Raw genomic sequence first — 13,268 nt, forward strand, 5'->3', positions numbered from 1 at the left:
TGTCAAATCATTTCACGACAAACGAGTGTCAGTGTATTTCAGATTGCTTGATATTGTTTAAACTGATTAAGGCTGTTCATTTACTTTCAGGTTATTGAAGATATCAAACAACGGTGAAGAGTTCTACAACACATTCTACAACGCGTTCACTTCCGAATCGACAGATAGAAGATCTGAGTTGAAAGAATATTCAAGAGAGATTTCGGAGAATTTGAAGTTTGAGAACATGTACGAAAGTCAACAGAAGCCACCAAAGTTAATGAAAGTTGAAGACTATAACTGGTGGGAAAACAGATTTGAGGGTTGGGTAAAAGCTTTCGCTCCTGAAAGCTGGTTAAAATTGACAAATGGATACATTGAACCAGTGAAAGAGGGAGGAGAATTAATCGATCCAAAAGATTTCACAGACATAGACATAAAAAATATTGTGGCTGAATATAAGATGATCACATTAATCAAACAGTCAGTGAGAGAGGATATTATTTCGTTACTTGAACAAGAGAAAACTTCAAAGAGTTTGTGGGAAGCATTAGGGAAAAAGTGTGTAGGAAGTAATGAAATTGTCAAAAACAAAAAGAAATTGTTGCGTAAAGAGTTTGATTTATTATGTTGTATGAAAAATGAATCTGTTTGTAAAATGATCGAGAGATTCGGACATCTGAAAATGGAATTGGCCAGACATGAAATTAAATATTCTGAAGAGACGATGGTGGATAAATTGTTTGAATCATTGCCCAATGATCAAGATTGGCAATACTTCGCTCTAATGCTGAAAAATACAATCAAGCCTAATGATCTAAAAGTGGATTTGCTGATTGAAAGGCTTGAAAGCCATGAGTTGGAGATAAAAAGATCCAAAGTCAATAGTCCAGCTTATCAGCAGAATGTGGAACTTTACTACAGAGGAAATGTACCACAGGCTGCATCTCCAAAAACAGCGTTTTCTGCAGAAAGTTCAAATTCAGTGAACAATGAAAGTCTTCACAGTGGATCTTCTTCAAACACTTCAGACCAATCTGCTTCAAAGAATCTATTCCAGTGTAATATCGCAGTTGATTTGAAGAATGGGCAGAATTTCAGCGAAGAGTCGGCAAAATAACAGATGGTTTTCTTAGCATCTGTACTTGAATCGTATGAATGCCTCGTTGCAGGGAAGATTGGCAACACCAACTTGACGAAAGAAGATTATGATCAATTAGACCCCGAGGAGATGGAACTAATGGACATAAGATGGTGTATGGCCAGTGCGGTTCGTCGAGCACAGCGATTCATGGAGATTACAGGGAGGAAGTCAATTGGTGGACCATCTACCAAACTGGGATTTGATAAATCCAAAGTGACATGCTTCAAATGCAAACAAAAAGGTCACTTCAAGCGCGAGTGCAGAAATGCGTATGCTGCTGATGATTCTGAAAACCCGTTCAACGAAGATTATTACAAGAAAGCGATTTACCATCAGAACAAGTCTGAGCCACCAAGATTAAAACAGGCTGAAGAAAAATCAAGGGCTCTTGCAGTTATATATGACGATGAAGGTTACGACTGGAGTCAAGTTTGCCCAGAAAAAGATGTTGTTGGGTATGCATTTGGTGCTGATGCTGATCCTGATAGATGGTGGAAAGCAGACTATGCAAGGTGGGAAATTGGAAAATTAAACGAACCTTTTAAAGAAGCCCAGAGAGCCAAACGATGGAATGAAGAATTGGAATGTTACATGGATCCACAGGGTAATCCAGTTGCTGACCCATCAAAAGTGGATTTCAAAGCTGTAACAAATCTGCTTCCAAGGCAAGCTACTTTCAACACACGAAGGTTATCTGATAAAGAGTATTTGCCTGATTTGGAGAAGAAGATAAGAGAGGTTTGTGAAGCAAGTCTTCCGAAGGTGGTAGAGCTGAAAAAGAGAAAAGAAGAAGAATTGAAGAAGATGATTGAAGAAGTAAAAGCTGTTGCGAAGATTGCTGCTGAAAAGGATCAGAAAGCTGAAGAAGAACAGAAAGACGGAAAAGAAGAGAAGAAAGAGGAAGTTCAGAAAGCTGAGACAGAAGAATCGGTGCTGAAAGAGACTGAGGTAAGAAAATCTTCTGACTTATCGAATGTTGATTTAGTTGATGAAAAGGAAAACAAGTGCAGGAATTGCATAGAAATGTGCAAAGCCTGTACTGAAAAAGAAGAAATAATAAAAGCAAAAGAAATTGAAGCAACCAAATTTGAAAATGTTTTCAAAACGAAATGTAAAGAAATGGTTGAAACAGATGAAATTATGAAATTAAAAGTCGAAAAGCTAACACTAAAATGTCATGGTCTTGAAGAAGAATATAAGGTTTTGAAAGAAAAGTGTATATCTAAATGTGTTGATTGTGTTGAAAAAGAATCTAAATTTCAAGATTTACAAAAACAGTATGATTCTTTAAAGTGGTCGAGTCAGAGAGTACAAGAAGCTTATGATACTTTGAAAAGCCAAGTCAAAAGTTTTGATCAAAGATTATCTGAAACTTTAGTCACTAAAGAAATGTATGAAAGAAAGTTTAAAGAAAAGCAAATTGAATTGAACAAATGTATTGATGAAATTGCTAATCTTAAACAAGTCTTGGCTGAAAAAGAAAAGATTGTTACAAAACTTCAAAGTTATCATAACTCTTCGTACATTCTCGAACGCATTTTCAACATCACACCAGATGACAAAGATACTGACAATTGCAAAAAGGGTATTGGTTCAGAATTTCATCAGGTACCACCACCATTGAGAAACAATTATACTTTTTATGATGAGGAAAAGGTGGCAAAGGGTTTGAACATAGCTGACCAATTACCTGAAAGTATCGATGTGACTTACACCAAATCTGATGATTCTGATGATTCAGAGGTGGTAAGTAAGGTTGTTGATAGCGTTTTGAAAGATGAGTCTGCAAAAGGTAAGTTTGAATCACAGGATGAAGATGAAGGAAATCTTTATGATGGATATCTGAAAAACACAAAATCTAAGAAAAATTTGAATGATGATTCAAAGGGATTGGTTTATACCATGATTGGATCGGGCAAATTATTCTTAGATGTTGTATTCCCGATTCAGAATGTGATTTCAGAAAAGGTTGATAAAGTTTTCAAAATGGTTGAGATTGAAAAGTCTGAGATTCCAAAGTTTGCTGGTAAAGGTCATAAATCTTTTTATAACAAGCCTGGTTCTAAGAAGAAAAACATGAAGGCTGGTTTGGGTTATAAAAGGAACCAGAATTGGAATAAAAGTAAACAACAATATTTGCAACAAAAGATGAATTTTGTTCAAGGGAAAAGCTTGAAAGAAGAGGAAAAACTCAAATTTGGACAATAGTCTAATGAGGAGTTTGATGCTATGAAAAAGAAACAACAACAGGCCAAGGATGTTTCAAAGAAAGTGTGTTTTAAATGTGATCAAATTGGACATGTTGCACGAAAGTGTCAAAATCCAAAGCCTATTGATGTTGAAAAACAGAAATATGAGGGTGTGAAACAAAGGTCAACCAGATTTGATTCGAAACAAACTTGGCGATACAATACAAACAAGTTTGCTTCCAATCAAAAATGGAAATCAAGCCCTAACAGGTTTGAGTCGAGACAGACCTGGAATTCTCACACACCCAGATTCAGAACAACACAGAGTTGGAGAACATCTGTTGATATGACAAAACCTCAAGAGTTTTGGAAACCTAACAATGTTGTTCAAAATCAAAAGGTTCAAAAAGAAACAAACTTTTACAAAAGAGGTACTCCGAAAGGTCAAGTGTGGAGCGCTAAGAAACAAGTGTTGTCGGTAAAAGATGTGAAAGTTGAGATCAAAGCTGAAAAAGTTTTAAATGACAAAGAATTTCCAAAATTGAATGAAAATTATTGTGTTGAAATGCCTAAGGTCCAACAGACCTGGGCTAAATTGTTCAAATAATCAAATTGTTGAAATGTGCAGGTGCTCATCGGAACCAAAGACTGTGAGAATCAAAACAGGAGCAGCCTGGTACTTGGAGAGGAGGAAGAGGTTGCAGGACCCTGGTTTGGTTGAACAGGGAGTTTAGTTTGAGTGATTGTTTGTACATAAATAAACAATATTTTCAAAACCCTAAAAACTTGAAAAAGTAAAAACCAAAAATATGTTTGTTTTTAGTTTTGTTTGAATAAATGTTGATTGAATACGCCGAAACCCTCACGGCTGAACAAACATGATTACATTCATCAGATTGAAAAACGGTTTTCAAACTGTAAAAATCAATGTGTTGTAAATCATGGGGGTAATTACTGTTTTTTTGTAATTCAGTTCACAAGATGCAGAAAATGGATGGCGAAGCAAAGCTATCAGTATCGTGTTGTCAAATTTTTTAATGATTTTGCATTTTAGGGGGAGAAAAATTGTCATTAGAAAATCCAAAAACATTTGAAAATTTGAAAAAGCCAAAAACATGATAAAAGTCAAAAATTTGAGTTTTGCGTAAAAAGAGGAAATGATAGTACATCAGTAGACAGTTACAGTTTGCTAAAGAATTGTAATGATTAAATAGCGTTAAACAGTCTCACTAATGATGTGTCGATAGGTTTTTATACATTTAGTAAACTTTTTCGGGATATAAACTTAAATTCAAACACTTGCTTATTTCATGGGGAACACTACTTGGATATATAGGTAACCCCTGAAATCTTGTTTGAAAGGTCCCATATTCTGAGATACTAGGTCTTTATACTCAGTGATATCTGGGGTATTATTCTGGGACTTCTGCTGAATGGAAGTTCTGACCTAGTCAATAATACTTTCCGCAAATGCTTGAAATACAGCATCGCCCTCAGCAAGCTGATGAAACAATAAAATTGATAGTCGCTGCTGTTGTAACTAAAAGATCCTCTAAAGGGGACACACCAGAAAGTCGAAGCCGTCATCTCTCTGCGTATACGAAAGTATCGACCTGAGCTCTCACGGCCCTCGCATTTAACCCCTTACAGATATCATTTGTGGTATACTCACCTGTAAGACTGAATATCTGGGATTCTGGATACGGGAGTATATTCAAGAGGTGGGACACATGAATAAGTTTAAGTTTTAAAACATCTAAATCGTATCCTGAATCAGTTGAAATTTGTATGAAAATTTAAGTGGACCAGTATATCGACAATCTAAGTGAATTGTTTAATTCTTAACGTGTAACTAAGCTCAACGGTACATGTGACTTGTCAAAAGCTGATATAATCCTCTGTTGCATACTCAAAACAAAAATATTATCTGTAAATATGTTTGTACATATTTCTTTACTGCTTTATATTTTCAGAAAATACAAAAAGATTTTGATTTCTGCGTTATTTTCGACAACCGATGTCTGACATGCTGAGTTTCAAAATCTAAGAAAGCTGATTGTGTTTCTGTAAATAAAACAAGTTCATTAATTTGAAATTTTAAATTTCTATAAAAATTCAAAAACAGTTTGTGATATCTCCAAGGTCATTAAGTTGGACTTGGATGATTAACTATGGGGGATTTGGATGCTTATACTGTTAAAGAGTTAGTTTTGATCCTGTTTGTTGAAATTGCAAAATTATTTGAATTTTGATGATAGGGGGAGTGTTTAAAAGTTTGATTTGTCAGATTATGATTTCTGGAATTCTTAAAATGTTGTTACTTATCAAGTGTATGAGTGATTGCAGAAAAGTCCAGACTACGATCCCGAGAGCAGAGTCTAAGGGGGAGTCTGAAGACAAGCTAGAAGGTAGAAAGAGCTTGTAGCTGGAAAGAGAGGTGTCGATCCCTAAAAGCACGAAAGCTTGACGAGAGGGGGAGCCTGCTGATGATGAAGCTGTTGATGATAAAGCCAGTGATGAGATCCTGGTATAACATTAAAAGTTTGAAGCTGATCAAAGACAAAGATTGAAAGATGCTTACATTGTTACAATCTGATTGAGTAGGCAAAATGATCAAGACTGAAGAGGTGTCATAACAGAGAATAGTCACTGAAGACTTCGTCAATATCCGAGGGGGAGTCTGTTAGTGCATTACGTCTATTGACTTCGTCTTGCATCATGTAATAGAATATGATAGATTAGAATAATCAGTGCACGAGGTTCGAGAGTCGAAGATGAGTGGTTATACAAGAGGTTTCGCTCATATGGACAATGTCCATAAAAGCGAAACTACTTGTAACAGGTTTCGCTCATATGGACTTGTCTATATAGGCGAAACTACCTCAACTATATATAGGGCACTGTTTCATTCATTTGGCAACGGATCTGGAACTTGTAACGAAGTGCTGCCAAATTGCTTTCAGGTTGTAAACGTTGTTAAATCAATCAAAGAAGCATTATAATTAGTTTGAGCGTCCGTTTCACCGATTCCGCCTTTGAATCGGATAAACAACTCTTTTAATTGACTCATTCGGGTTCAACAACGATCCTACATATCTCCACAGGGAAGGAATCGTAAATTGGTATCTCCTACAGGCGCACAAACACTAATTTCAGTTCTATCATACATATATTTGATTATGTCCATATACTTCCCAGGAACCCCTCTACCCTCCAAAGTATCCCAGATCAGTCTACGTGGTACACTGTCGTATGCCTTTTCAAGGTCAATGAAGACCATATGTAGATCTTGCTTTTTTTTTCTCTATATTTTTCCATTAGTCTCCTTAGAATGTGAATGGCTTCCGTAGTTGATCGCCCTGGCATGAAACCAAATTGGTTTACCGTAACCTGAGTCTCTTTTCTAATTCTAGTCTCAATCACCCTTTCCCACAATTTCATCGTATGGCTTAGCAACTTAATACCTCTATAATTCCCACAACATTGGGCATCTCCTTTGTTCTTATAAAGAGGTACTACAACACTACTCCTCCACTGATCTGGCATTTTCCCATACTTGAAAATAACATTGGACAAAGTAGTTAGCCATTGCACTCCTTCATCTCCCAAACACCTCCACACTTCAATCGGTAAGTTGTCCGGATCAACTGCCTTAGCCTTACCCATCTTCATAAGTGTTGTTCTCACCTCTCCATGAGTGATACTCCGACAGTAGCAGTTATTTTGTTCCCGCCTTTCAGTGGTGTTGTCGTTGTCACTTTGTAAGAATTATATTGTTTAAAAAGAATAATATTGTTTTTATTTATTTTATCTTGAGCTACTATTCTCTTTCATCTCAAAAATTAGGACCCCGTCCATCGTTTGTAAGAATTATTTTTCGTGCACCAAGATCTTAGATAATATTTAAGTACAAACTTTATATAATAACTAACATTGTAAGAAATTTATTATAAATTCAAAATTAAAAGTATTTATTTATTTATATATAACAGTTATTCATTATTATAAATTTCTAATAAAAAATATTTATTTATAGATAACAGTTATTTGTATAGATGAAATATAAAACACACAAAAAAAAAAAAAAAAACATTAAGTTTCAATTTTATGACTTGATAATAATTTATTGAAAAAACACTCTAAGGGGCAACTAGTGGAATAACATCAACCTCGATAAAAATCACATGCATAAGGCGACGAGTCAAAATGTTACGGTTTTAGATTATATAAATAAATAAAAAAACAAATAAATTATTAGGAAAAAGTCTTTTCCATGGACAATTTATTAAAATAAACACTTATTTACTGGCTACTGGGGTCGATCGTCCTCATTATTGGTTTTCCAATAAAGGAATGGGACCCTCATTGTTTGCTTGTGTACATATAAAAATTCTAGGTTTAGTTTACATGAGTAATTTTTGACTATTTACAAATATTATTCAACAGAATGTTCTCTGTAAAACTATTTTCCCATATCTTTGAAAATATGAATTTTGTTTTCTCAACAAAATGACAGAAAAATGCTTTATACACACAATAATCATAACCTAAAAGATTTTATTTTTTATCGTATAACTTTAATGAGTAAGATTAATTCAGTGAGAGTTTAGTAAATAGCTAAAACTAGGTTTTCCCCGCCCGTGTTACGGGGTATTAAGCTGAATATTTCTTTCTCATAACATGTACGTCTGTGTTTTAGTTACTTGTGAGAGGAAAACTGTCGGTCTCACGCAGGCCCCACCTGTAAGTATGTGAGAGGAGAGAGGGTGAAAAAAGTAAATAGGAGGTGTAGAAAGTAGCACCCATATAATAATAAGGTGGGGGTAAAATTCATATTACCTATCATTGTTGTCTGTTTTTCTCTTTTCAAATTCATCCATATTTAATGTGTATAACTTTTTATACGAAATATATATGATATAACATCACAATTATACGCATAGTCGGACATATAATCGAGTAAACGGGCATATGTTATCAGGTGTTTACAGGTATATCAATAAATCTCATACCCATCCTAAACCTGTGAAAAAATAAAAAGTAATCCCACATACCATATTACCCGACCCTATGTTTGTCCTAAATATGCTAGGTTTCCGGTTTACCCATCAAGTTCGAGTTCGATTACCATCCCTATTAATACCCCTTTTCGGATGTGTATGTTTAGCAATGCGCTTTTTAAGCCTATAGTACATTTAACAAAAGATGGATTGATATATAAAAGGTGTCATTTAGATTAGGGCTGTAAACGAACCGAACGTTCAACGAACAGTTCGTGAACCGTTTGGCGGGAAGTTCGTTTATGTTCGTTCGATTAGCTTAACAAACGAACACGAACAAAAATTTTCGTTCGATTAGCTTAGCGAACGAACACGAACACAGGTCTCGTTCGTTCGACTGCATTCGTGAACGTTCGGTAATATGTTCGATTATGTTCGTTCGTGTTCGTTTGATTATATTAAAAAATAATAAATAACAAACCTTTTATCTAAACATATTGAAAACTTGAAACCCTATTTTTTCCAAGTTAGCTAAAATTTGGACATTCTAAGACATTTTTGAGGATAATTATGTCTAAGTTGGTTAAACTTGATTTATCGTTTGGTGGTGTAGTAGACTTCTTGTGTTTTGATTTATCATTTGATGGTTGTATTTAACTATTTATATCCAATGTTTAAGGATAATATTCTATTTTTTTCAAGTTAAATGTTCGTGTGCATTCGTTTTTATTTGCTTGCGTTCATTTGTGTTCGAGACCAGTGTTCACGAACTGTTCGTGAACAGATGAATTTCCTTAACGAACGAACATGAACATAAAGTTATGTTCGGTATGCGTTCGTGAACAGTTCACGAACATGTTAATTTCCTTAACGAACAAACACGAACATGGCCTTGTTCGTGTTCGTTTGATTCGTTTACAACCCTAATTTAGATACTTGGTTTTGCAACTAAATATCGTATTTACTATTTGTAAATTTACAAAATACAGATAGATCGGTATTGAGAGAGCAACACAACTAAATTGAGTAATTTATAATAGGACATGCTAATAAGGCATGATTCGATAAGAAATTAGATGGGTTTGCGTATAAGTAGGGTTGTAAACGAGTTCACACGTCTATAACATATTTACAAATATGTGTAAACCCTTTTACGATACACATAACCCTTTTATGTAACCGTGTTAAATAAGTCCGTATGTTGACACAACCCACTTAGGCAGTTAGGCATGCTTGTTAAAACAAGGTAGTTTTTTTAACTCTAAAATAATTAAATACAATCCTCCCCCAAACAAAAGCTTATGCACACAGTCGTAACACGAAAGTTTAGTCCACAACCCTTTCCAGGGCCGGCTATTAGGCTGGCCAACCCATGTCGTCGTCTGAGGCCTAAATTTTCAAATGGCCCAAAAGGTTTTTATAAGCTTATATATATGTATATATGTAGAGAGGAAGGTTAACGTACATTACGGCTTAACGTACATCACGTACGCGACCAAATTAAGCACGTTCATTTGAAAATCACGCACATTATAAACTCAAAAAACCAACATGCGTGATTATATCAAATTTTCATTTAGCCTGGGTTTGATCAATTTCATCGAATTGGGTTCAAATTTCTTTTCGTTTCACTTCAAATTGGCTATTATTCGGTCAATTTCATCGAATTGGGTTCAAATTCATCGTTGATTTCGAAAAGTTTCATCAAAATATCGACCCTCGAAATCAAACCGTAGAACAGAGGATGAAGAAAACATGACCAATCTTTGATTCAGGCCGTAGAACAGAGGATGAAGAAACATGACCAAGCTTTGATTCAGACCGTAGAACAGAGGATGCATGAACATGACCAAGCTTTGATTCGATTAGAGTCAGATGGCAGTAACAGTGGTTTCAGATCGTAGAACAAAGGATGCGATTTTTGAACTAGGAGGTAGGGCATGCGTGATAACGTGCGTGATTATTTGTTTCAACATGCGTGATTAGGTTTTGTTGAGTTTATAACGTGCGTGATTTTCAAAATAACGTGCGTAATTTGGTCGCGTACGTGATGTACGTTAAGCCGTAATGTATTTTACACTTTATACATACATACATATATATATATATGTGTGTGTTTGTGTGTGCATCCATTTGTTATGTAAAAAACTGTTGGTGGTGAAGTAGAAAAAACCAACTCAAAATAAAATAATATAGAGGTCTCAAGTTCAAGTCTTGGCTCCACCACTAAGGTTTTATTTTTTTAATTCGTTTCCCCTTAACTAGGGCTGGCATATCGGGTCAACCCGATCTGTTAAGACACGAACACGAAACCTATAAACACGAACACGACACGAAATCTTATCGTATCAGATTTTCCAAACACGAACCTGTTAATAAACAGGTTACACGAAATGACCTGTTAAGACACGAAAATGTTGCCAACATATCATATGACCTGTTTAAGACCCAAACACGACCTGTTAAGACCCGAACACGATCTGTTAAGACACGAACATGACCTATTATTCCATATTTGAAATTAGCAATTAAGGAACCTGTTTAATGAAAATTTAGTCGCCAAAGGTTCACAAAAGTCATAAAAATGCATAAACACATAATGTCTTAACAAACTTAAAACGAAATCCATAAAAGTCTAATCATAACATCCAAATAGTTTCAACATTCAAGTTCCCATATGCCTTTCTTTCTCAAGATCTTCAATTCCAAATAATCAAACCTACACACAAATAATTACAGTCGTATTAGGCATGGGTAATTTAACATAAACTCATTCATATAGTTTTATCAAGCAACATTTCTAGAAACATTTGAAGTGGGTACCTTGAGATGTTCTCTGATTTTTAACAAGCAACACTACTTGAAGCATTTGGAGTGGATACCTTAGGATTGTTCACAGAATTTGAAGCATCTGATTCACGGCTAATGTCAAGCGACATTATATCTTCTGTGAGCTCATCTACACTAACTTGGTTTGAACCTACAAAGTACAAACAAATATACATAATAACATTAATAGAATACCATGCAAAAAAAACATAAAAAAATCAAGAGAAAAGACATTACAATAATCTCCAAATAACGAATCTTTTGTGCATATGAGAGCCTTAACGGTATCTTTGCTAAGTGAACTTCGATGTTCATTAAGGACTCTTCCACTTGCACTGAATGTAGACCCCGATGCGACAGTAGATACCGGAATGGTCAAAAATTCTCTTGCCATTCTCGCAAGTGCGGGATATCTAAACTCATTGGCTTTCCAAAAAGCCAACACATCAGGTTCATAGCTTCTGTCAACCCTTGACTCCTCCAAATACATTTGCAATTCTGATTTTTTGTTAATTGTAAAATCTTTACTTTGAAATTGATCAAAATCCTAAAAAAATATTCGGAAATTAGTTAGTCAATAATTAAACACAATGTATAAATATATAAATAAATTACCTTAAGCCTTGCGCTCATTCCATAGACATGTGTAGAATCATCCATTGTGTCCTCAACCTCTTTACTTGCATTTGAAGCACGTGTTGGATCATCTCTTCTATCAACACCGGCCACATTTAACATGTTGACATATTCATTAAATGTAGAATTAAAAAACTGTTCAACATTTCAATATTCGGGGCTCGCCTCTCCGTATATTTGTGAATAACTCCAATCGATAAAAAGCAACTTGTATCTAGGATCCAACACTACGGCTATAGCTAAGGTAAGACTAAAATCTGACCAATATTTTTGAAACTTGGTCATCATCAGTTCTGCCATATTCTTGATATACCCATCATTTGAACTCATACCCTCAAACAACGTAAGATAAGCCATAAAGACGTGTGGATAGTACAAGTTTGCAGTCGGATATTTGGTACCCGAAAAAACATTGGTCACATCATAAAATACTCCAAGAAAAGTACATATCTTTCTAATCTTTTCCCACTCTAATGCATTTGGACAATGCTTAAAATTAGAATCACTTAATTTTAAATGACAAAAAGCACATCGATAATAAAGAGCGCCATCAAGCATCAAAAAATTAGAATTCCACCTTGTAACAACATCTTGCCTTAACCCCTTTTTCTTCTTAATAGAAAGCAACTGAACACAATCCAAAAATTTTTCTTTCCTTTGTTGTGAACCTTTCACATACTTGATACTTTCGCTAACTTTATAAACACACTCATCAATTTCTTTTAACCCATCTTGCACAATCAAGTTCAAAATATGTGCACAACATCTCAAGTGAAAAAAAAATTACCCTTAGAAACAAGTGGTGACTTTGCATTCAGTTATTCTCTCAAAATCCCAACAAAAGTGTCGTTAGAAGAAGCATTATCTAACGTCACAGAGAATATTTTGTTTTCTATGCCCCGTTCTACTAAAATAGAAAACACTTTTTCACATAGAGCAATGCTAGTATGAGGTGGTGGCATAAAAGAAAATGATAAAACTCTTTTTTGCAAAATCCAATCTTTATCCATAAAATGAACAGTAATTGCTAAATACCCGTCAGTAGCAATAGAAGTCCATAAATCTGAAGTTAGACATAATCTGCCAGGTGATTCCATAAGCATCTTTTTCACCTTTTCCTTTTCTTTCTTATACATTTTCAATATATCTGATTTTATCGTACCTTTAGATATGGTATTCACATCGGGTTGCAAATACTTAAACAAATCTCTAAATGCCTTATATTCTACAAGTGACAAAGGCAACTCATGCATCACAATATTAGCAACAAGCATTTCACGAAACGTATTTTGACTAAAACTAGATGCCTTTAACTTCATGTCAGTATCTAAAAGCATTTGACCAACATCTTTATAAGTAGTACCATAGCAGCTTGATATATGTCGAGTAAAATTTCCCGTACCTTGCTTACTATCAAACATGAGAACATGACCACACTTGTTGTACTTTGATGGAACCTTTCCGCCTAAAGCTTTGTTTTGTTGTTTGGTA

The 13,268-nt window shown here is 34.9% G+C and overlaps 1 protein-coding gene and 1 long non-coding RNA gene across 2 annotated transcripts; one reads left to right on the plus strand and one right to left on the minus strand.

Annotated features, from left to right (window-relative positions):
* The first annotated feature begins 226 nt into the window (after nucleotides 1-226).
* Nucleotides 227-4,033, plus strand: LOC118484995. The gene is made up of 4 exons (XM_035981183.1): nucleotides 227-551; nucleotides 1,536-1,635; nucleotides 1,789-2,071; nucleotides 3,941-4,033. The coding sequence occupies exons 1-4, from the start codon at nucleotides 227-229 to the stop codon at nucleotides 4,031-4,033; spliced, it is 801 nt and encodes a 266-aa protein (XP_035837076.1).
* Nucleotides 4,034-10,840: 6,807 nt separating this feature from the next.
* LOC110894094 lies at nucleotides 10,841-11,298 on the minus strand. The gene is made up of 2 exons (XR_002566107.2): nucleotides 11,136-11,298; nucleotides 10,841-11,031 (listed from the first exon to the last, which is right to left on the minus strand). It is a non-coding gene; the product is annotated as an uncharacterized LOC110894094 (long non-coding RNA).
* Between the last annotated feature and the right edge of the window lie 1,970 nt (nucleotides 11,299-13,268).

The sequence above is a fragment of the Helianthus annuus genome, chromosome 12 (genome assembly GCF_002127325.2).
Source record: "Helianthus annuus cultivar XRQ/B chromosome 12, HanXRQr2.0-SUNRISE, whole genome shotgun sequence".
Taxonomy (NCBI): Eukaryota; Viridiplantae; Streptophyta; class Magnoliopsida; order Asterales; family Asteraceae; genus Helianthus; species Helianthus annuus.

Excerpts from the sequence above, each read along its gene's own strand:
- LOC118484995 (XM_035981183.1), top strand. The coding sequence starts at position 227 with ATGTACGAAAGTCAACAGAAGCCACCAAAGTTAATGAAAGTTGAAGAC. Across the intron at positions 552-1,535 it reads AGGGAAAAAGTGTGTAGGAA|GTTACGACTGGAGTCAAGTT; the intron begins GTAATGAAATTG and ends ATGACGATGAAG. Across the intron at positions 1,636-1,788 it reads TGGAAAGCAGACTATGCAAG|GCAAGCTACTTTCAACACAC; the intron begins GTGGGAAATTGG and ends TCTGCTTCCAAG.